The 25,738-nt window shown below is 26.8% G+C and overlaps 2 protein-coding genes across 2 annotated transcripts; one reads left to right on the forward strand and one right to left on the reverse strand.

The window, feature by feature from the left end:
- Positions 1-633: 633 nt before the first annotated feature.
- LOC123262739 (methionyl-tRNA formyltransferase, mitochondrial) lies at positions 634-7,358 on the forward strand. Its single transcript, XM_044725113.1, has 6 exons — positions 634-1,016; positions 2,067-2,267; positions 5,361-5,483; positions 6,545-6,723; positions 6,802-6,996; positions 7,165-7,358. The coding sequence occupies exons 1-6, from the start codon at positions 781-783 to the stop codon at positions 7,341-7,343; spliced, it is 1,113 nt and encodes a 370-aa protein (XP_044581048.1). The 5' UTR covers positions 634-780; the 3' UTR covers positions 7,344-7,358.
- A 76-nt stretch (positions 7,359-7,434) lies between these two features.
- LOC123262738 (PHD finger protein 14) lies at positions 7,435-24,400 on the reverse strand. Its single transcript, XM_044725112.1, has 11 exons — positions 24,175-24,400; positions 23,976-24,095; positions 23,734-23,898; positions 23,431-23,670; positions 20,718-20,929; positions 19,748-20,630; positions 19,387-19,675; positions 13,663-14,185; positions 11,353-11,696; positions 11,163-11,271; positions 7,435-7,651 (listed from the first exon to the last, which is right to left on the reverse strand). The coding sequence occupies exons 2-11, from the start codon at positions 24,016-24,018 to the stop codon at positions 7,631-7,633; spliced, it is 2,829 nt and encodes a 942-aa protein (XP_044581047.1). The 5' UTR covers positions 24,019-24,095; positions 24,175-24,400; the 3' UTR covers positions 7,435-7,630.
- Between the last annotated feature and the right edge of the window lie 1,338 nt (positions 24,401-25,738).

Below are 25,738 nucleotides of genomic sequence, written 5' to 3' on the forward strand. Positions count from 1 at the left end.
ATTTCATTATTTTTCGCTCAGTACTAGTGGTACTCCAGAGAAAAATGACAGGCATATGACGTGTTTAGAGGCAGAATTGAACTTTGGAGGCTATGTTTACATAGCTATTTGACTCAATAATGCTGAATTTCTTTTAACACATTTAATATACATGGCCTAAAGTTTTTTTTTAACTTTCTGAATTATTTTTGCTTCAAATACGACCGATTAATACTGGTCAAAAAGTTTATTTTATTATTTTCTCTATTACTAAGTAAAAAAACATAAGCTATTGTAATACTTTTTGTCCATTTAGTGCTTTTGTTAAACACCAGGGCGCGCCACTTCCGACTGATGTGCTGCCTCTACAGTTAGTGCTCGGTCCCTATACTTCCTTAATAGATCAATAGATTAGCGCACACTTACCTGCTGCGCACTGTTACCCTGTGCGGCTCTGTTTGTATATGCTATCCGCTTTTTGCTACAATCGTGTTTACAGGTTTCATTGTTACCATGTTTCTTAATATCAATTATATTTACTCTGCTCAAATTCAATGTAATAATTTTGTTTATATTGTAATATTTTTATTAGGTGTTGTGCTGTATAAATTAAAATAATTTACGATATTCTTAGTATTGAATTAAAAATATTTTAAAAAATTACAATATTTCTAACTTAATTTTCTTCATGCATAATAATGAAAGTTATTTATAATTGGACAAAAAATTATAATGTGATAGATAAGGTTAGACCTGACAAATAACACGTTTTACAATAAATAACTAATATTTATTTACATAATGATAGTCAATACTAATTTAAAATATCAACTTAAAAAATTGCTGTCAATAACTAGAAATTCAAAATTTTTAACCGGCGCAAATAAAAAATTTATTCATAAGCATTCATATTTTTATACCAAAACACAATCTAGTGAGAATTCGCAATTAAAAACAGAAAAACGACCATGGAATGTTTTATTTTTTGGTACAGATGATTTTGCATTGGAAAGTCTTCGGAAGCTGGAAAGCTCTTAGTAAGTAAAAAAAAAAAAAAAAATAAATATATGATTTATTTTAATGAAAATTAATTGTTTTTTTATTATCTAGAATAATTTTCTAGATATACCAAATATATCTTGAAAAAATTAGAATTTTTTTTCTTTTTATAGAAAAAATTGACGAAAATTAATTTAGCAGATATTTGATGATTTAAAAAAATTTTTTAACAAATAAATTATGGGCAAAAAAAAAAGAAAAAATAATTGATATGTAGAAAGTTAAATCAATCAAAAATGCAATTTTTTAAGAATATTTTTTTGGAACAAATTTGCTTATCATAATAATAAAATTAACCGACGTTTTTAATTTTGTTTTTTTTTTCTCATTAAATTACAACTAAAAAATATTTTTGAAAAATTGCACATATAGTTTTTAAATTTTTTTACAAATAAAATTTTTTTTTTATTTTTCTGTGATAATTTTTAGATGTCGGCTAACTTAATTTTCAATTGCTTGTCAAAGAAATTTTAAAAAATTGTAGTGACAGCTCAATTTAATGTCATTAAAAATTATTACAGAAAAAAAAAATTTCATTTTTAAAAAACTTGAAAATCTATCAGTGAATTTTTTTAAAAAAACTTTTTAGCTCTAATTTAATAATTGAAAAAAAAATTGAAAGTGTCAGCTAACTATAGGATAATTTAATTTAATGAAAATTTTTGATAATTTTTAGAATTTTTTTAACAAATAAAAAAAAATTAACATGAAGAATTTTTAAAAAATTATAAATGCAATTTTCTAGAAAAAATTTATTCGTTAAATAAAATTAAAAAATTATCAAGTGACTGCTAATTTTATTTTATTTTACTCATTATTCAAATCTGGAAGCTTCAAAGAGCTAAGCTTTTAAGATTGTTTATTCTAGTTTGATTTGTTTATCAAATTTTTTATTATTTTTATATTTTAGTATAGTATTACATGATACTTTTTGTATTATGGTCATTTTTTGAATTATTGTCATCTGACTTAAGTCTTGACATATAAATTTAATAAATAAAAAATATAATTATTTACGACATGATCAGCAGGTCCAACAAACTAATAAGCCGCTTGGAAATTGTTTGTTCCTACAAGGGAGACGAAAATGGAATTATTAAATTTTCCAGAGAACATAAAATAAAATTACATTCATGGCCTGTTAGTTTCTCGCTATCAAATTTTGATATTGGAGTTATTGTTTCTTTTGGGCATTTAATTCCTGCGTGGATAATCAATGCATTTCCTCTGTGAGTATTAATTTATTATTATTATTATTTTTTTTTTTTTTCAATGAATGGATTTTAAATGATTCTGAAATTTAGAGACATCTAATAATTTTGAGAATTTTTTTATTGAAAAAAAATTTATTAAAAGAAAAAATTTGACAAGTAGAAAATTTAAAAAATTCCAAGTGCTATGACCTAGATTTTACTTTTTGTATTTGAGTATTTTAGTTTATTTTTTATTAATTACTTAAAAATTAATAGAAATAATTATTGTTATTAGTGCGGCGATTATTATTTAATTATTGTATTTATTTAGTTAATAATTTTATATTATTGTTACCGAAGGTATGATTAAATTAAGAAATTAAGCGTGTGAGAAATTATTACGAAGCCGAGCGAATTAATTGTAAAAGAAATTAAAAGACTGGGCAAATTATTCTAAGTTCCGAACAAGATTTAGTATGGAAAATCAACGAATGGATATATAATGAAAGAAATTGCGATTAAAATAATAAAGAATTGTGAATTTGACGAAACGAATGGATAGAAAATGAAGGAAATTACGATTAAAATAATAAATAATTATTTTTGAATGCTAGTTCGAGGACACCGGAAAGGTGTCTAAAACGACCCTTCCGGTTCGTTACAAGAGAGTTAGGGGGAAAATGATAAACGCCAAAATTTGGCTCGATAAGGCGAGCAATTCTTTCTCGGGAGAATTACTCGGTTGAATACTCTTCACCAAGTAATTCGAGAGGATGATACTCTACCTGGTGTCTGACCAAGGACCAGGTAAGTATCGTGAACCGACCGGATGAAAGTGCTTCTCCCCGTGCCGAAGCCTTCAGCTGAGGTACGGTAGGTGATCATAGTCGTGTAGGTGGGATCGAGCTGGAGACTATCCTCTCGATCCTTGGGGACGGCGATTAGGAGGTCGAGGAAGTCGGCTAGATACCTCGACTTCGGGGACCTGGGTGGCAGCACCGCGGGAGAAGGGAGTTGGAGACTATCCTCTCGTTTCTCCGGGGGAATCCCGAGTAGGAAATTGACCCACTAGCGCCGCGAACTGGAGAACGCGATTTTTTTTTTCTTTTTTTTTGAGTTTGAACCGCGAATACCGTCATGTATGTTTGGATAGAAAGTTTCTATCGTATTAGTGTATATTGCTTATATTGTTTCTTGATTTTGAACCGCGTTAATGATTTTGAACCGCCAATATGTGTGAAAAGAGTGTTCTAATGTATTGTTTATATTGTTTAATTTGCTTATATTGTTTATATCGTTTATCAATATGATCAGGCCAATAAAGAGGTTTCCTTTTTTTTGATTTATTTAAAATGAAGTGTTTTGTTTATATTTTGTTATTGATAATGTGATCCCCGTTTATGACCCTGGACTCCGGCGAGCAAATTTCGAGCCGGGGACAAATTAGATATTTATATTTTTGAAAACGTGGACGTTACAGTGCAATTTTTAAAAAATGTTTTTTTTTACTTATAATTTTTATTGGAGATAAAAATAACACCTCTATAACAGTATACAACCAACTTTTCTCTGAAATGATCAGCAAATATCCAACTCACACAAAGATCTACACTGATAGAGCAGCTCTAAACAATCTCCGCGGGTGTGCAATATGCCTCAACGAAACAACATTAAAATTTAAACTACCACCAAAATACTCTGTATTCTCATGTAAACTAACAGCTATCTCAATAAGCTTAGACGTAATAAAGAATAATCAACTTAAGCAAGCTATAATATGTACTGACTCTCTATCGTCGATCCAAAGCCTGATGAATCCATATAGTGATATCTCAGCGGTACAAGAATGTCAACAAAATCTGTCCAATCTCTCTAATATATGTGACATTATAATCGCATAGACACCAGCCCACTCAGGGATCTCAGGTAATGAACTGGCTGATGAACAAGCCAAACTAGCCCTCACAAGTGGAACTGACCTCACTAATCTTCCTATCACGATCAGCGACTATAAAAGTAAAGTCAAAAGACATATCAACGCCCAATGGAACATCTTGTGGTCATCTATAAAACCCACTTACCTACACGAGATAAGATGTAACATCTGGGAAAGCTCCCCTCAATTTAACTCAAGATCAGAACAATGTATATGCACACGTCTTAGAATAGGCCACACACAATTTTCCCACAAACACCTACTGAACGGTTCCAATCCTGACAATTGTCCTGGATGCAATGAAATCATCTCAGTAAAACACCTCATCACCTGCCCAAACTTGAACCAACAGAGAAATGCACAGCAGCTTCCTAACGAGATGGACCAAATCCTCAACGACAGAAGCAAAATAAAACGATTTGCTGAAATGATCAAGAAAATCAAATTAAAAATATAATTTATTTATAAAATATTTACGGACCTACAGTCCTGATAATGTTCTATCCATTCATCCAAACTTGTTCTCTGTAACTATATTCTGATCCGTCGCCTAGGACTAAACGGTTAAAGCGACGTTAAATAAATAATTAAAAAAAAAAAAATTTTTTTATTGATTAAAAAAATCAAAAATTGTTAAATGTCTGCTAATTTTAGTATCATAATTTTTTCAAAAAATTACAGCAAGAAAAATTTATAAAAAAATTTTTGATACTGAATTTAGCAGATATCTAACAAGTCTTGAAATTTTTATAACAAATTAATTGTTATAAAGAAAAAATATTTTTTAAAATTTTTTCAAATTTCTACATGTGGAATTTTTTTGCTAAATTTTTTTCATTATAATTGTTATAAAAATCTGAAAACTTGGTAGATTTCTGTTAAATTGAGTATCATAAAAAAATTCCATCTTTAGAAGCTCTGAAAAGTTATAAATGCAATTTTTTTAAAGTTATTTTCTAGACCCAGTTTATTTTTAAAGAAAAATCAAAAAACTGTCAAGTGTCAAAGAAAAAAAATTCTCAATTAATTAAATCGGAAAAATACAACAAACATAATTAACTAATTATGACAAATTATAAATGTAACTTATTTTAATTAAAGTAGAATACTGAAATTAAATTTTGAAATAATTTTAATTGGGTCAGATTTTTTTTTTTTATTTTAAAATTTAATAATAGAATTAATTATTTTAGAGGAATGATTAATGTCCACGCAAGTCTACTGCCACGATGGAGAGGTGCTGCTCCAATAATTTATTCATTGATGAACGGCGATACTCAAACTGGAGTATCTATCATGAAAATTATACCCAAGAAGTAAGCTTTATTAGATTTTTACATAAAATAAAAGACGATTATAATTTTTTAATTTTACTTACAGCAAAGAACTCATGATTAATATTTTTAAGATATTGAAATAAATTTTGTTTATAAAATTCAAAGTATATTTTATTAAAAAAGAAAGGCCATACCTGACTTGGATAGGTAGATTTCTTGTTTGAATATTGAAAAAAAACACGTTATTAATAGGCAATAATATCCTAACATTTTTTTTTTATTATATTTTTGCAAATAACGATATCAGACTGACTGCAACAAATAGATATTCAAAGACATCTACCTAAAAAATAGAATTTGTAACAGAAGAAAGTTATTTGATGATAAAAGCTAGAAATTAATTTATTCTTAATTTTTTTTTTAATTTTCCCAATTACGAAATAAATTGAAAAAAGTATCAAAAGTCGACGAATAATAGTTTAAATTGAGAATAATCATGTGAATTTTGAAATAAATTTAATAGATTTAAGCTAACTTTTACGGCTTAAAAATTATTTAAAGAAAAAGGCCCGAAATACGTTCATTGAAAAATTTTTTCAAATTTTCAAAATTACTGAATTAATTAAAAAAATCATCAAAACTAGACGAATAATAGCTTAAATTGAAGGTAATTAAATGAAGTTTGAGATAAATTTAATAGATTTTATCTATCTTTTATATCTGGAAAATTATTTCCATAAAATATACAAAATTCAAAATTTTTTAAAAATAAAAAAAATTTTCAAACACTCACAACTCATAAACTAACTGGCCGATTTTGCTCATCTTCGAACTTGATCTTACTATTGATCCACAGAATGAGCCCACAAAATTTCATAAAGATCAGTTGAGAACTGTGGGCGAAATCCTGCTTACATGGCGCGATATATCACAAAATACAGATATAAACTTTTGAGTCAATGCCATTTTTCAACATTACTCAATGAAATAAAACATTATGACAAAATTTTCTTAAAATTACGACATGAGACCGGCTACAACAGATAGATTTCTAAAGAAATTTAACTAAAAAAAATAACTACTTCAATTTATATTAATAGGTTTGATATTGGTGATATTTTAGCCCAAAAAATCGTTGATATTCACCCAGATGAAACTCAACCGGAGCTTTATGATAAGTTATCTAAAATTGGAGCTAACTTATTGATAGAAACAATTGAAAATTTACCACACGTGCTCAAGTCTGCAAAACCACAATCTGAAACAAATGTTACTTATGGTATAAATTATTTTATCTAAAAAAAATTTTTTTTTATCTTCTTATTTGTTTTTAATAATTATTTATTTTTTAATTCAGCGCCTAAAATTACACGAAAACTTTCATCAGTTAATTGGAATGAATTGTCTGCGAAAAATTTGTATGACATTCAACGAGCATTAACAGGAATATATCCATTGATTACAAATTATAATGGTGAAAAAATGAAAATTTTTGGGATAAAATTACTTAATAATCCATCAGACAAATCAATCACGTCACAAATTACGCCAGGTTTGTATTTAATAAATTGTTTATTTCAATAGAAAATAATAGAAAATTTTTTTTTTCAATCATTACAAAAATTTTTTTAATTTAAAGATTAAAAATTTTTATTATTGTAACAAAAAAATGTTCGATAAAAAAATTAAACTAAAAATAATTTACATTTTTTATTTTCAGGATTAATGATGTTTGATAAAAAATTAAATTTACTGATAGTTCAATGTAAAGATGGCAATTGGATATCTGTGGAACAAGTATCACTGGCTAATCGTAAAAAAATGTCAGCGAAAGAATTTTACAATGGATTTTTATCAAGAAAAAAAAATCGAGTAGTTTTAAAATATTCTAGCGATTAGAAGTTGAACAATAAATTTTTTTTTATGATTAATAAAAATTTTTTGATGTATAAATAATTATAAATATGTATAAATGTTACTCTTAATATAAATTTTATTTTCATTCGAATCGGTACCTATATAAAAATCAAGTTAATTGATTTACTTAGCACACATTTACTGTGTACTTTTTTAATCGATTGAAATATAATTAATAATACAAAATAGAATTAAATTTTTAAATTTAAATTACTCAATCTTACATATCTTAAATCAGAACGATTTCCATGTCGATATATTTACGTCGATTAATTCTCAGCTTCAGAGGCCTGAAAAAATAAATTTAAACAATGTTAAAGTCTAATATTTTATAGTTTGTGTAAATAAATATAAATAAAAATATTTATTTACAATAAAGTTTTTGAAAAAATAAAATCTCAAAATTTTAAATGAAAAATTTAGATACAAATAATTAAATTTATATTCTAATAATTGATAGTAAAAATTTTTGATTAATTATGATCATGATCTTTATATTTTATTTAACCTTTCGTTACATGAATCGCAGGAAATTATTGCAATGCTGTTTAAGGATTATTTTACAAAATTCAAATTGACTAAACATAATCTATATTATTAAGAGAATAAGAAAAATTTTGTGTCCAGGATAGTTATATGATAAAATCGTTTTTTTTTAGTGAAATTTAGTTTCATTGCAATGGTCTTGATTTGAATTTGTGCCTTTTCAAGATTTCATATCATTTTCACCGATAGTCAATTTATGATGGTAAGTATTTAGGCTGCATTCAAAAATTCTCTATCTCTAGATCCATAATTAAGAAATGACCTTAAATCTTGAGAACAGTTGACATTTTTAAAGATATAAGCTCACCCCGACATTACACTCATTGAGACCTTTCATTTGAGTACCCACATCAATTTTTCATATATTTATATATATTATATATATGTATATATTAAAAATATATCAAAATGCATGTGGGTAGTCAAATGAAAGCTCCTGATGAATGTAACATCGGGATGAGCTTATATCTTTAAAAACGTCAATAGTTAAGAAAGTACAGTACAATTTAACATAACTAAAAAACGACCTTGTATCTTGTGAACTATTGACATTTTTAAAGATTTAAGCTCATCCTGACATTATACTCATTGAGACCTTTCATTTGAGTACCTACATCATTTTTTCATATATTTATATATATTATATATATGTATATATGAAAAATATATCAAAATGCATGTGGGTACTCAAATGAAAGCTCTTGATGAATGTAACATCGGGATGAGGTTATATCTTTAAAAACGTCAATAGTTAAGAAAGTACAGGGCATTTTAACAAATATCATGTGAACTATTGACATTTTTAAAGATATAAGCTCACCTCGACATTACACTCATCGAGACCTTTCATTTGACTACCCACATCAATTTTTCATATATTTATATATATTATATATATATTAGGGTGGCCCAAAAAAACCAACTATTTTTTTTTTTTGAGTCTCGAGTGAAAAAATGTTAGTTTTTGATGTTTTAAGAGCCCTCTCCAAAAGACAGTTCAAAAAAAAATTTTTAAGAGGTCACTCCAAATTTTTTAAAATTTCAAAAATCGTCAAAAATCGAACTTTTTTTTTTTTTTAATTTTTTTTCTCGTTACGGTATAATTTTATAAACTAAAAAAAAATAATTTTCTTAAAATTTCAGTTCAAAATTAAAATTTTAAAAGGTTGCTCATAATTTTTTTCAATTTATTAGTGCATTAGTTTAGATTTTTCCGAGCGACCTTTTACTATTCAAATTAAAATTCCATGCATTTTTTTTTTTTTATTTAGTACCATAATTGATAAAAATACATCACGAGATGAACTAAAAATCAAGCACAACATAGAAAATATAATTTTTTTTTAATTTAATAATTTTATTTAATCAACTGCCAGGCGTGGGTTCGAATCCCAAGCTGGTCTTAGAAACCAGCTTGGTTGAGATTTGACCTTGCCGCGTAGGTTAAGATTTTTACAAACCAAAAAGACCCCAATTACCACTCCCAACATTTAAAGTCAGCGATATGACTAATTAAAGAAAAAAAAAAAAAATTATGAGCGACCTTTCAAAATTTAAATTTTGAACTGAAATTTTCAGAAACTTATTTTTTTTTTGGTCTATAAAATTATACCGTAACAAGAAAAAAAAAATTAAAAAAAAAAAAAATTCGATTTTTGATGATTTTTGAAATTTTAAAAAATTTGGAGTGACCTCTTAAAAAATTTTTTTTTGAGCTGTCTTTTGGTGAGGGCTCTTAAAACATCAAAAACTAACATTTTTTCACTCGAGACTAAGAAAAAAAAAATAGTCGGTTTTTTTGGGCCACCCTAATATATATGTATATATTAAAAATATATCAAAATGCATGTGGGTAGTCAAATGAAAGCTCTTGATGAATGTAACATCGGAATGAGCTTATATCTTTAAGAACGTCAATAGTTAAGAAAGTACAGTGCAATTTATCAAAGTCATTATTTGATAAAGCAAAATTTGATTTATTTATAGTTCATAAGTCACGGTAGTCACATAGTGACTACAAGGTTGCTAGTTTTTTTATCGTTTAATTTAATATTTAAAAAGTTGTTCAGTTTCATGAAAATTGTTATTATAAAAATACTTGAACATTTACTAGAAATTTTGCAATGTTTCAAATAAAATTTGTAAATAAAAAACATACGCAATAGCAAGGAAAAATCAATTTAAAAAAATTAAGGCATAATAAATTGAAAATTCATATCTGCGAGCATATTTAGATTAATAATAAATAAATTCTTAATTAATTATAATAGTTCTGATAGTTTTTATGATACCGCGTGACAAATGCCAAAAGGGCGTACTTTTACAGTAAGACAGGGCTTTGTGCCAAAAGGGTGCATAAAAAAAATTTTTTTTTACTTATCAATTTAAAATTGCCCAAAATGTCAATAAAAAAAAATTTTGAGTTACTAATTTCAAAAGGGCGTATAAAGAAAAATATGTTTTTCATTATAAAACATGAAAATAATGTAGCGTCAATGAAGCAATATTATAATAAAGATGAAATATGAAAAATTATATAAAAACTATAAAAAGGGGCAAAATGAGCAACGAAAAAATTTTTTTAATTGTAAATTTTTTTTTTTTATTTTTATTTGACTTAATTTGGAATTATAGAAAATTACCCAATTTTTTTTCCCTTGACTGTTTTTGAATCTATTTTGCAAGATTCAGATTAAGAAATAATTCACTCTTTTAAAAAATAATTATGATGATTAAATATATTTAAAACTTTTGAAATTTCGCACTAAAGTAGCCTGATAGCCATTTTATAATAAAAATATTATTAATATTTTTTATTTTAATATATTTTTAGTAAATTAAGCCATGAATCGCGATCCGAAAATTCTTTTTGAAGAATTACTAATTTTTATTATTACTTCTTCACCATAATAATTTTATCGGTATGAGGTCTCATACCATCAGAGAAAATTCAGGTGAAATTTAACAATTAAAATTCAAAGAAAAGATTTACTTACTCAGTGACGGTGTCACTGTGACCACCCCAATATTTTTTATATTAATATTTTCACTCTTCGAGTCATTAAGATTTATAATTTGAGATATAAATTTTTTGAGACTTAATATTTTTTTATTTTTTAGATCAAAATATGTTTGCAAAGTGATTGGAAAAAAAAATTTTTTATATGCCCTTTTGACTTTAGTAACGCAATATTTCAAATAAAAATCAACGTGAGTAACAAAAGGTTAATCGTGAATTTGTCAAGTATTACTTACACTGGGATCACAATCTGCACAATGCCAAGAGTATCCTCGTCGCTTAGGTGACTTTTTAACCGGAGGTTCCAAACAAGTGAAATGATAACATTTTTTGCACTCATCACACCTAGAAAAAAAAAGTTCAATTTAATAACAATCAATTCTTTGCTAAGTAATTTTTGAAGTAAAGAAATAATTTATTACTAACATCACAATATTCTGTGAAGTTCCAGTTGAGCCGCAAACAGTACAATGAGTAAGAAGTTCAGCGTCTTTAACTTTCTTCCCTGACGATAATCGAGAATTACTGGAAGTATTAACGACTACTGGCGTGATTGGGTTATTAATTATGATAGGTGCTGGAGGAGTCGGAGAAGTTTGAGGAACTGGTGGCGGAGGTGGAGGTGGAACTGGAACTGGAACTGGAAAGACAAGAGCAGGCGGGGGTGGTGGTGGAGGTGTTGTTATTTCTGTACTCGTCGAAGTAGCGACAAACATTTGTGGACTCGAGTCTGAGACTTCAGAACCTTCTGGTCTAGGAATCGGCTTGATCTAAAATAAATCCAGATAAATAATTATTATTTAAGCGGCTTGGCTCGTGTGATGACTCGTTTTTTAATTTTTTTTGACGAACAATGAAAAGATACACTGAGAGAAAAAAATGTCTTTTCAAAAAAATTAACAATGTTGTGGTAAGAAATTTAATTTGTTGAAAATTTTCAATAATTTTACTTCTTAGCTGAAGAAATAAAAATTTTTTTAAAGATTTAGGAAAAAAAAATTTTGGATGAAAATTCACGATTCGTTTGTCTAAAATTATTTTTCTCCAAATCAAAAAATATTTTTCAACAAGAAAGTTACTTTTGGAAAAATTTGGATTTCTTCAAAAGAATAAATTTATTCAAAATAAATTTTTTTTTCTCAGTGTAGAAGTTTGAGTTATTTATTATTATTTCAAGATTGTGTAAAACAAATTTCAAATAAAAATCTTCATTAGAACAGAAGTTATACCACTTGGAAGACACTCGCCTCGAAAAAAAAGAAAGCTTTCTTCCACGATATGAACAAATTAGCTTAATGCAAAAGCCCCTATTATGGTCAAGGCCCCGACTATTGACACCCTATTTAATTTTATTATTTCATTATTAAAATCTGTTAATAATCACAATTGTAAATATTTCATGACAATTTTACATATTTTTAAAATTAAAAAATTGTAAAATTTAATTCCAAGATATAAAACTATTTACCGCAAAAAAATTTCATTTTTTCAAGTAGGCCAAAACTGCTTATACGTTTATAATTTCTTAACAATATTGTTAAGAAAGACCTTATTTTCAAATCCAGATTTCTCAATGTTTTTTTTTTATGTAATTGTATTGTTTAAAATTATTTTAGATTATTTATAGTCTAAATAACCATATGGTCATTTACTTATACTTTATCGAGTTAAAATTAATTTTAAAATAGCAGATGTCAATGATGGGAACACAAAAATTAACTTGCGTCAACTAACGACATAGGTCATAATGTAAGGTAACCCAACCCTCTCAACATACATGTCAACGTATTAATGTTTACATACTTTCATGTGATTTTATAAGAATCAAAGTATTTGAGACTATGAAAAATTGCTAAAAAAATCTGGTAAAAAATATAGAAAAGCTAGGTCTTAAACGAATTTTAAAATAATAATAATTATTGATAGTTTTGCACTAGTTAGTAAAAATGATTATTGTTAATATAAATTTAACTGTAATAAACGACCTGTCAATAATAGGGTCAATGGTATGTCAATAATCGGCTCTTTGAATTTTTTGCGCTGTCAATAATACATACATACGACCTGTTGGTTTTAAGTTGATATAATAATTATTAAATTTTTTGCTATTAAAGTTAGTTAATTAAATTATATAAGTCAAAACAATGATTAAGGTGTCCTATAAAAAAAAAGTTGACAATATTGATTTGAAACACGATAAAGAAATTCAAATATTCATGATCACTCTTATAGTGTCAATAATGGGGGCTTTTACCTTATGTGAATAAAAAAAAAAAAAAAAATGGCATTTTAATTTAGAAGTCTAAATACATGGGATGATCAAGAATTAGTTAAAAATTTTGAAAATTGAATTTTCGCGACTGCTAAAATTTCATGATTTCCTTTTTTTCGGATTACTCGGAACTTTTGGATAATTTTAAGTCATTTCATGCATTTAAACTTCTAGATTAAAATGCCATTTTTTTTATTCACATAAATGAATCATTAAAAATCGCGGAGAAAATTAGCATTCTTTTTTTTCGAAGCGGGCGTCTTCAGAGTGGTACAACTACCGTTCTAATGAAGATTTTTACTTGAAATTTGTTTTAAATAATCTTGAAAAAATAAAAAAAAAAAAAAAAAATCTATCTTTCCATTGTTCGTCAAAAAAATTCCCAAAAAAAAATGGACCGTCCCACGGGTCCCTAAAATAAAAAAACTCAAGTCAGTTAAAAGTTCTTTAGATACGATTAATACCTTAATCGTAATTCTTCTGTGAATTTCAGGTTGACCATCTGGATTTTCAACATCCAAGCTCTTCCTCTTGTGTTTACGTTTCCGTTGTTTAATTCCCGTGATAGGATCCGGAGTATATCTTTTATGTTTCTCTCGTCGCCTTTTTTTAGCACTTCGCTGGGAAACTGACTCAGTCCCATCGGCAGAAGCTACCATGTACTGCGGAGAACCTTCTCGAGGAATAATTGGCACAGTGACACTTGGTGGAACGTATGGCGAGTTTTCGACTTGTACGGGCTCAGCTACCGGCGGTTGGGGAATAATCATTGGCTTGATAGTCAACTTCGGCATAGGTTGCGGTTCCGGAATCACTACTGTAGGGATTACTGCTTTCGATGATGTAGGTGTGCTTGGAGTGCTCGGTAACTGACTTTCTTCACTCGGTACTACTTCGTCTTTACAGTGACGTAATTTTCTAGGTGCTGAGGTATCGACATGCTCCACTTCTGATCCTGAAGATTCTTTATCACACTCAGAACATTGCCTGTAATTTAATTTAATTAAAATAAATAATATAATAAAAAAATTTTTTACTTCTGAAGTAATTAATATAGAAAATGATAAAAAAAATTTTTTTTTTTTTAAGGAGGTCACCCAGTGTGGTAGATAGAAAAAATTTAATTTTTTTTTGCATAAATTAATTACTAAAATTATGGCACACCGTTTTATTATTTAATAGTAAAAGGTAAATTATCATAAAATTAATAATTAAAAGAAAAAATCTAAATTTTATGTCACAACATAATTAAAATGAAATAGATTAATTTTATGTTGACACATTAATTTTTTTAAGAAATAATTCTTTTGAAGGGAGATTATGCAATATTAACGAGTTGAACTGAATATAGAAAAAATATTTATGTGGTTCCATGATTCTTGATAGCCCGACAAAATATCCCCAAAATAAATATCCTCTGACAGAATATTCTAAAAAAAATAACCATAGACAAAATATTTTAAATAATTGAATTAATCAGTAAAACAATTCAAAACAATAAATTTGAAAAAAAATTATCAAATTTTTTTCAACACGTATTAATGTAATTTCAACAAATATTCGTAGCACGACTTTACAAAAACTTTAAATATTGGTTATCAGGCAACATTTGTCCATTATTACAAAAATGATTATGATTTAATTATCACAAATACAACAAAATGAAATCAGTTGATAAATAACAACGAATACCACAAAATTAATTGTTACAAAAAAAAATTAATCATAAATAATACTAAAAATTATAATATTTTTGAATATTGCAGCTGTAAAAATACAAAATAGAATTGGATTCAACCAAAAGACGACACATGTAAAAAATTATTTATTTAAACGTGATTTATGTGTGTTTATTTTCAAAATACACCGAAACATAAGCTTGTTACCATTTTGTGCCCTTTTATGATGGATTTTGTGTGTGTTTATTCGATATTTTTAATCTTAAAAAAATTAATATTTATATACTTAAATATTCTGTTGCAGTGATATTTAGTCTCGGGGATATTTTGTCCGGGTATCAAGAATACTGATACCATTTATATCGTGTGTCATGATTAGCGCCAGGATTTTTGCATTAATTTCAGAATATCAATTAATAATTAATGGTGTCAAATATTTGATATTACGGCGGAAATATTAGTCATATAAAAAATTGAGATTTTTATAACTAGCAAAAAATGAAATCATATATTGTGAATCTTAATTGAGGAATTACGGTGAAAATATTTGTCGTATAAAAAAATTATATGAGATATTTCTTGTAGAAAATTAAATTTTCCACAAATTTTTTCTAAAAATTATTTTTACACAACTAATATTTTCGGCAAAAATCTTGGGCCTAATCATGATAATTAAAAATAGTTTTATAATTACATCGGGGCATAAAAGGAAATAATAGTTTTTTTTTTTTATGTAGTTACATAGATTAAATTAGCTTTTCTAGATTCATATTTTTGGAGTAACTATTGATAATATTTCAAGTTTTTTAAGTATAAAATTTAATATAAATAAGAATTAAATTATGAACATAATAAAAATTCAGAATTAAAATTATGTACGTAAAACAGTTTAGATTAAGCTGATAAAATGATTTCATACACAGATAGAAGGATTTGTTTATAGTTAAAAAGATTTGTTAATATTTAACAAATCATTTATTTGAAGCCATTTGTTAGTCCTTAACAAATATTTCTTAGTATTTAAAAAGATTTATTAATATTTAATAAATGAATATCAGATTTATTAAATACAAACAAATCATTTTAAATACTAAGAAATATTTATTTAATATTAAAAAATGGTCTCTAATAAATGATTTGTTAGCTATTAACAAATATTATTTAATACAAATAAATCCTTCTATCAGTGTAATATCCAAAGTTGAAAAGTTATAGTTCGAAATAGTTAGTTGAGTACTTCAACTTTTTAATGCGTTTTTTCTAATTTATTTCTATGATATCTCTAAAATGGCTTGATCGATTGCTTTGAAATTTTAATAATAAATTTAATAATGTATAGTCGTAGGATGAACTAGAATTATTTGGAAATTCCTAGCGGTTCTATTTTTATCGAAAAAAATCATGAATTTTTAAAAAATTTGTCAATTATTCAATTTTTAATAGGGTAAAGGAACCAAATATTTACCAGGCAGCATGACAACTTGATTTTAAAAAATCTAGTGATTTAATTTTATATTCAGCACGTAATTATCATTCTTTAATTATACGTTAAATAAAAATTTGCGCATGCACATAAATATATACATTTGTTATAATGGAAAAAAATAAGTTTGTGTACAAATATCAGAGAGTTGTGAAAATTAGTCATTAGAACTTAACCACGCCGTGTTTGGTAATTACATTTGTGATCAATTAATATAAAATTAAATTTTTCATAATCAATAAATAAGTATTTGTCAAAATAATTCAATATTGAAGATTATTTATCAATAATTTTTTTTAGAAAAGTCATGTTAATAATAATAATAATATCCTGATCAACAATTGGTGTTTTAAAATATCCAATGTACCTAATATTAGTATGGCTTCGGCCATTGATTTCAATATGAGTACTGAAGATAATATTTTATCAGAATATAGAACAACTAACAACAATACTGAAACTATCAACATGTCAGTGAATAGATTACCTAATATCGAAACTATTATAGATAAAAAATAAAAGTTATTTATAAGACTAGTAAGCATAATATAACTGGTCAGTATTTGGAACGTAGGTGGTCAATATTTACTGCGTAATGGTCAATATTCAGAGCAACCGGCTGTACCGTTAATTATTACAATTTAATGTTTATTATTATGTATTTTATAAACAAAACTATTATAGTTTATAAGTTGAAACTATAAAAAAAGCATAACATTCGTTTCAGCTCATAAACTCTTCCAATAAATTTACAGATAATGCATTTATGTTCATTTTATCTAATCTGGTGAATATTTTGAGCCTTTACCCTACTAGTGCCAATTTTTCATAAACTGTCAATAAATTTCACCGTTTGTTAATTACTTTATTATAAGGTAAAATAAATATTTGTAAAATAGTTTATATAATGCGAAAAAATTCTAAAAAATATAACGTAAATAAAAAATAGCTGTTAATAAAAGTAACGACATACGTAGTATAACTTTTGTTGGGTATTAAAAATTCAGTATACGGATGCCAGTGCAATTCTAATAAACTTGACTGAAAAACTCGAAATATAATTGAGTGTGTTACGAGAAGCTTATTATGTATTAAACAGAAAGATAGAACTTTAAAAAAAAAATTTTAATAATAAAAATATAATAGATAATATTCAACTAATAATATTCACGTAATAATTACCGTAACTCCTATTCTTTCCCGCTTCACAGCATTATTTATATTTGTATATATTTTTTACATTACATTATTTATTCTTGATAATATTCAACTAATATTTTTTTCAAGACGGGTGTCTTCGGAGTGGTACTACTCATATTTTTACAAAGATTTATACCTAACGATTTTTCAATTTAATGAAATAATAAATACATAATCAAATATTCAAAGTTCTATCTTTTCATTCTTCAAAAAAACTTACTAAAAAACATTTTTAGGTAGATTTCATAGAAATCAATCTTTTGCATTGGTCTTCATGTCGAAATTTACTCGGAATTTTGTCGTAATATCTCTTAACTAATCGAGTAAAGCTCAAAAATAACGTTAGTTAAAAAATTTATTTATATGTAATATAACGCGGGATAATGCTGCGAGTGTGTCTACAGTTCTTGACGGATCTAGATGAAATTTGTTACACACATTCTTTGGATAATAATCTTGAACGAGCTTGAATAACCTTGAATGAGCATTTAGTATACAAATTTCTTATACAATTAGCTTGCATGAATCTTAAAATGAGCGAAATCCTTCGATTAGTTCAGAAATAGTAGCTCTTCAAAATGATAAAAATAGTAAAAATTACGTTTTCGGTGACTTCATTTATTTATAACTTTTAATAGCAAAAAGATAGCTGATTTTTGATAAATTCATGTAAAAGCTCATGAAATTACCTTTAATTTAACGTATGTGGGCGATTCTCTGTAAGGATGTTTTTTGCTGTCCCAGGTATTTTTTTATTAGAAAAATTGTTATTTTGTTACTAAAAAAAATTTATCACGAAAGTAAAAAAACATTACTATTTGGAGCATTGAAAACTAAAATGAAATAAATTTTGGTTTTTTGCTATAAATTCGTAAACCACCGAAATAAAAGTCCCTTGGGCTGTCCCACTCTCAAAATTAAAACTTTAAGATTAAATTTTAAGTTATTCGTCCATAATATCTAATTTGGTTCATAATGTTTATAAACTTAATTAGTTAACTAACAATCAATCTTCTTCAATAAAAAGTACCGAAAATTAATTTGTTTCATTGAATTTATTAAACCAAAGTTTATCCCAGGCATTTTAAGAACAGTTCAAAGCCAAAAAAAAAATCCAGCGTGTTATTTTATCTTTTGTAAGGTTTATAAGGATCTAACTAGCCTTGAGTTAATAACCATACGGCTATTAGCGCTTTATCGCCACTTTATTTAGTGTCAAAGCACCATTTGTGCTGGAAATATGTCTGGACCACTTCAAAACTCAGTCACCTGGCAACTATATTTATTTATAATTTATTTATAAAATTGGATCCATAAGTCTTAACATTATTCTAATTAATGTAAGCATTCATTGAGAATTTGAAAAGTTGAATGCATTGAAATAGTTTGCTTGATTTTTCTCAATTTGATAAAAAAAAAAAAAAAAAGTCCCCTGTCATGTTATATGGCAAAAGATACACAAATATCGAAAAAGCAAAAATTAAATCGGCTGTTTATTTATTATGATTAAACTGATAGTTTTGTAGCCCTTGTTAATTTTTTTTCCACCCATATAACATATTGACATTTTGACCATTTTTAGTTATTTTATCAAAGTCAAGAGTTATATTGAACCATTTTCAGGCAATGTGTAATACAACCTACTTATGTATATTAAAATAAATTTCATTCCCTGTCAAACGAAAGTTATTGAGACAAGATGATAATTAATTCTATGATCTACCTTTGATCTACCTTTGATTTCGGGTATGGCCGAATGGCGTCTTCTTTAAAAATCAGAGTGACCTCCTTAATTTTAATTTGAAAAATAAAAAAAAAATATTTACCAGCCCATAAGTTTAGTTTTCTTGGGCATACGAGACAACGGAGGGCTCAAGCAAGAAAGATGATAATGAAGATGACACGTGTCACACTTAGCAAGCAAATGTTGATTGGTCGCTCTACGACAGATTCCACACTGATGTCTAAGTGTCAGCTCAGGTTTTTGCGTAAGTTCCATAGCTTGACTACTAAGAACTCGGCCTTCCCTCGCACCTTCACTTCCTTTGCTAACAGGCAGTGGAAAACCAACCCCCATTTTAAGCGCAGCTGCCGTAGGAACCCCGAGTCCCGTACCTAAAAACGAATTTTTATAAACATATTTCTTATAAAAATCTACATAATAACAACAATCATTATTATATCTACCTAAAGTAGGCACTCGGGGTTTCGAAAGATCACCAATAAGTGGTAATGGCTTAACATAACCAGCGAGTCTAATAACTTGATGATACAATTCTATTTTTTCTTTCAAAGTAACATTTATCCTAATCTGTTCTTCATTGTCTTTCATAACTTCATCGTACCTTCTGTCAAGTCTTTGCTGGTCAGTCAGCAGCTGTGTGTTGACATCCAGCAGCTCTTGAAGCTTGCGTTTCATCGATATCACACGTAAATTACGGTCAAGATAATAACCAATAAACTCAACGCTAAACGCCGGAGGAATATGCCATTTCTTCCTGACATCAACCAGAGCAACAAGCTGGGCTTCTTGCGCTTCTAACGCAGCGGTCTCTATGCCCATAAGCTCAGCTTTCCTTGCTAATTGTCGACAAGCAGACGCCGAGGTGGTCAATAAACGCGGCATCTTTTGAGTAGGCACCCAAGGTGGTTGCTTTGATGCTTTGTGAGCCAAATATTTATGTCTGTGCTTAGCGAGTTTTCTTTGAATCCGGCGCTGCTCTTCAGTATCTAGATGTCCTGGCTGCTTCAGTAATTCTTGGCGATATTGAGCGCGAATTTGTAACGCTAACCAGTTTCGTCTACGTCTTCGAACTAGTGTCTTATCAGAATGTAATTTACAGTGAGCGTAAAATGGGTCGGCTTGATCTACTTCTTCACTGTGCGCTTCTGACAACAATCCTTCTCTTTGGGCGCAAGTTACGTGGAAATACGTATGACACATCCCTGCGTCGCACTCAATACACACCCCGGTACGAGCAAAGCGAGCATCTTCACACAATGAACACGATTTAGAACCCCATTTGCTGTAGGCCATTTCGAAAAGAGTTACACTTGCTAGACGGTCCACCTAAAGTAAAATTTTTTTTATTTTATTTTTATTTTTTAATATATTGAAATGCAGTGATCAGTAATGTAGATTTTGAAGTTTATTTACCTCACCAAAGGCAACGCCAGGAACGTACAGAGCACATACTAAATGCACCCATTTACCTACATCAGTTTCTTTGAATATTCCTCCTTTGTTGGGACACAATTCACATGACGGATTTTCAATTCCTGCGCTACAAGCTTCACAGAACCAAGGTGCAGACTGACACAATGAATCTGTGCTTGAAAAACTTTCAACATCTGATACTCCATAGCATCCTGAAATTATATCAAAACATATATTTAAATAGTCCGCTACATATCTTGACAATTGCTATTATTAAGTATTTATTTATTTAGAGTGAGGCAAAAATCGAGATTATTTTTAATTTTCTATAAAAATATGTTATTTATCTTAATTTAAAAAATTTTTATAACAGTTAAATAATTTTGAAAACAATTACATATGTAAAAATTTTTAAAAATTATAACTGCAAATTTTAAAAAATGTTATTTTTTATCATAATTGATTTGTTATAAAAATTTCGAAAATTATCAGATGTCTGTTAATTTCGGTATCATTTGTTAAAAGTCTTCTCCAAAAAACAGCTCAAGATTATGTAAATGAGACTTAAATAAAAATTAGAAAAATTATTATTTCTACTCTATATTAATTAACAAATATTTATGATCATAAAATTAACAGACATCGGTCAATCTTTTTGATTATTATAAAAAAATTTAAAAGAATTACAAATTTTTTTTATCGATTTTTAATAAAAAAAAAAAAAAAATTGTCAGATGTCTGCTGATTTCAGTATCATAAATATTTAAATCTTGATCGACCACTAAAAATTTTTTATCGAGGTGATTTTTCAAAAAGACTTTTAAAACATCATTAAGTAGCATATACTTTCAAGAGTAACTCATTACGAAAAATATTCTTTCTTTTTACGCCTGATTAAATGATTAAAATCAATTAAAAAAAATAAAGAAAATTTTTTCTCTAGCGTATTTATACAATAAAATGAGTTGTTTAAATTAAATTTAGTATCATTGGAAAGATTTTGACCTGAATTTTTGCCTTTTCAACGTTTTATATGCTTTTCAGCAATAGCTAATTTATTGTGATAAGTTTTTGAAGTAGTTTTAAATAGATTCGAATTTCACAATAAACAAAATTTGTTTTTTTTTTTTTATTTTTTTTCGTACATATAAACATAGTTATACGTCAAAAATTAATTTATATATAATTAAGAGACTAAGAAAAATTTTGTGACAGGTATATCTTTACCGTAAATTGGTTTTGATATTTTTTCAACGATATTCATTTATGATCTAAATATTTGAAATGAGGAAAATTTGTACCGAACATTTTATCATTTTAAAAGGAACTTTTATAGTTAAATTTGGTATGATCAAAAAGGTCTTGACAAGAATTTGTGCCTTTTCACGGTTTTATAGATTTTTCAGTGATAGTAAATTTTTTTATGTTGTTTTTGGAGCAAATTTTAATAGTTTGCTCATTCTACAAATTTGTTCCATAAAATTATTTGTAATTGATCTTGACTTATCAATGATACTAAAGTTAGCTGACAACTGTTAATTTTTATAAAAAAGCAATTGTAATAAAAAAATACTTAAAAAAATTTCCACTAATAATTTTTTTTTAATTTCCACAAGTGGAATTTTTTTCATAATAATTTAATTGCTTTAAAATTATAAAAAAATTTCTAATATATTGTCAAGTCATTAATAATTAAGAATTAATTTATTACTACTCTGCATATGCTCACAGACTTAAACTTTATATTCATTTTGCCTTAATTTTTTTTAACTCAATTTTTTCCTGCTAGTGCGTGTGTTTTTATATAAAAATATCACTTGCAGCATTGTAAAATTTCTAGTAAATGTTCAAGTATTTTTGTTATTTTATAATAATAATTTAAAATCCTTAAATCTCGGAAGTCCCAAGTGACCGCAGCTTGCTAATTAAGGTAGTAGTCTGGTAACTTATGCCTATTTTTATGACTTCTTTGGAGGGTGGTTTTTTATAGGAAAATAAAAATGAATTATCTTGAATATTTAGAGTGTTTTTATTTACATATTGAAAATATAAAAAAAATTTATTTGAAAAAATTTAATAGTTTATTACTATTATTATTGTCACTCGAAGTTGGAACCTCAAAAAAAATGCACGTGGGTGGCCCGGGTCCTAACTTTTTTTCTACTGAACCGATTGCTTTCAAATTTTAACAAGCTGTTCTACACACTTATATTTCTCGTCGGTACTAACGAGAATTTTTTTCACCCCTAACTTTTTATTTTACAACCCTTTCTTTGCTAAAATAAAAGGACTTTTTTTTTTCAAAGTCCGCCATTTTGTTATTTACCCTTGAAATTTAACTTCAGTAGCTCCGACCAGAATGACATGTCTATAGATTAAGAATAATCAAGAATATTTGATTTCAGATAACATCAAGAGCCAAAATCACCCGGGCCACCCACGTGCATTTTTTTTTGAGGTTCCAACTTCGAGTGACAATAATAATAGTAATAAACTATTAAACTTTTTCAAATAAATTTTTTTTTATATTTTCAATATGTAAATAAAAACACTCTAAATATTCAAGATAATTCATTTTTATTTTTTTATTCCTATAAAAAACCACCCTCCAAAGAAGTCATGAAAATAGGCATAAGTTACCAGACTACTACCTTAATAAATAAATAAACAGGCTCAAAAATTTTCTTTAAAAAAAACTAACTCCAATAATTACCTTCATGAACTGTTACTCCACATCCATCACACTCAACAATTTCATTAATATCATCACTTCTGTCTCCTAAACAACCACAGCAAATAAGCATTTTGGCTAATTTTTCATCTAAAATCTCCCCCTCGGCAGCTTGTTGTCTCGCTTTTTCAATAATATCATTAACAGTCACATCAGTATTACTTTTTCCAACCATCAATGGATCTCCCATTGAATCATCGGATTCATCTGACCCTGCGTTGTCTAAAACAATATAACAATAAATAAATAATCATGAACATTAAATAAATAAAAATTTTTATTTACCTTTGCCATCATCATGGGAATCAACAGAATCATCATCAGATTCTTCGCAATGATCTTCAATGCGAAAATCACTATCATCAGAACTTTCTCCCAAATCAAAATCTAACAATGAAGTTTGTGCAGATTCGACCGGTTTCACTCTACGCTTTTTTGGATCTCGTTCGACTGAAAAATTTTCATTATTAAAACATAAATATATATTTATATTTTCATAAATAAACATTTAAAATATTTATACTTACTCATGGTCTTGTATAAAAATCCCACGTCGTCTTCTTGAGACATTTTTATCACTCAAATTTTAATGTCTATTTTTAACTATCAATAAATATAATACATTATAACCAAAAGCGTGATTGGTTCTGCAAAAAAAAAGAAAAATATAAATATATATTGTTAACTTAAAGTATTTAATAATAAAAACAAAATAATTTGTAATACCTTATCTCTTAAATTTCCATGATTTTTATTGCACCGTATGATCATTAACTCCAAAAGTGAGTTGATTTTTTACGGAATAAAATATGTATGATTTATGAAACACAGACCTAAGCTTGGAAGTGGAATTGCTGAAAAGTATAGTGTATATAGTAAGGGCAAGAGGAAGGGAAGAGAATAGTCAAGTAATGTAATTATACCTATAGGTATAAATCTACTCAAATATATATATATATATATATATATATGTATGTATATATATATATATATATATGTGTATATATATATGTGTATTGCCGGCTTTTTAAAAATGATTCTGTCTCTTTTTCTTAAAAAAAAAAATAATCTCCTGTAGAGTTTAAGTGCAAACTCGATTAATTAGTTTGTAAATTATTACGGCAGTATGTATTAAATATTTACGTAAAACTACAATCACTTTTTCACTCTAAATTGAGATTAGCAAAATTTAGAAATATTTTTTTTTGATGAGAAAAATATTAAGCGTATCATCAGTTTTCTTTACCATCGTTCGGAAACTGATCGCCATTTTGAAAAAGTGGGGATTTAAAATAAGTTTTAAAATCAGCTGATAGCTTTATAAATTTATTTTTTTTTTTGACACAAATTTTTTAAAAATTGTGTTGAAGATAAAATATACTTAACAATTTATAATAATAAAGTTAGCCGACGTTTTTTAATTTTTTGATTTTATTTTCTTTATTGAATTATAACAAAAAAATATTTTTTAAAAATTGCACTTTATAATTTTCAAAGTTTTTTACGAATGAAAATTTTTTTTTAGTATTTTTGTTACAATTTTTTCAATAAAAAAGATTATTTTGATTTTTAGATGTCGGCTAATTTAATTTTCATTAAAAATTTATAAAAATAAAGTCAGCTGACATCTGAAGATTTTTAGAATTTTTTCCTTTAAAAATTATTACAAAAAAATTTCATTTTTAAAAAACTTGAAAAACTGTAAGTGCAATTTTTCAAAAATATTTTTAAGTTCTAATTTAATTGATGAACATAAAACAAAAATTCAAAAACTTCGGCAAACTTTAGTATTATATTATATTAATAATTCTTAAGATATTTATAACAAAAAAAATTTTAAATAAAAATGTAAAATTATAACGTTATTTTTCCCATTTTCTTTTTTCCGTGCAAGATTAACTTATAATTTATTTAAAATAAATCTTATTATGGAACTGCAATTAACAGACATCTAACGATTCTTGAGATTTTTATAACAAAAAAATTATTATAAAAAAAAATACAACAAATGACAACACTTTGCCCTTGGTAATAAGAGACTCATTTATAATGAGACTCATTTATAATAAATGCACTAACTTACTACTATCAAGAATGTAAAAGCCTGTACTCTGAAAAACTTACAAATACAAGATCTAAGTTGCTCGTAGTACTCTACCAAAAATTAACAAAACTATTAGTACACAGAATGCTTATTATGTAGCAATTAAATATTATAACAAACTCCCTACTTATATGAAAACTATTAGATAGTAATGAAAAATTGTTAAAAAAAAGTTTCACTGGAAAA

Source organism: Cotesia glomerata, linkage group LG4 (genome assembly GCF_020080835.1).
Source record: "Cotesia glomerata isolate CgM1 linkage group LG4, MPM_Cglom_v2.3, whole genome shotgun sequence".
In the NCBI taxonomy this organism is placed as follows: domain Eukaryota; kingdom Metazoa; phylum Arthropoda; class Insecta; order Hymenoptera; family Braconidae; genus Cotesia; species Cotesia glomerata.

Bases quoted from the DNA above. Each gene is read 5' to 3' on its own strand.
- LOC123262739 (XM_044725113.1), top strand. From the start codon at position 781: ATGATAGTCAATACTAATTTAAAATATCAACTTAAAAAATTGCTGTCA. The intron at 2,268-5,360 runs GTGAGTATTAAT...TAATTATTTTAG, and splicing joins ATAATCAATGCATTTCCTCT to AGGAATGATTAATGTCCACG. The intron at 6,724-6,801 runs GTATAAATTATT...TTTTTAATTCAG, and splicing joins TGAAACAAATGTTACTTATG to CGCCTAAAATTACACGAAAA.
- LOC123262738 (XM_044725112.1), bottom strand. From the start codon at position 24,018: ATGTCTCAAGAAGACGACGTGGGATTTTTATACAAGACCATGA. The intron at 14,186-19,386 runs GTAAATATTTTT...ATTAAATTACAG, and splicing joins AAAACTAAACTTATGGGCTG to GCAATGTTCTGAGTGTGATA. The intron at 11,272-11,352 runs GTTAGTAATAAA...TTTTTTTTCTAG, and splicing joins ACTTCACAGAATATTGTGAT to GTGTGATGAGTGCAAAAAAT.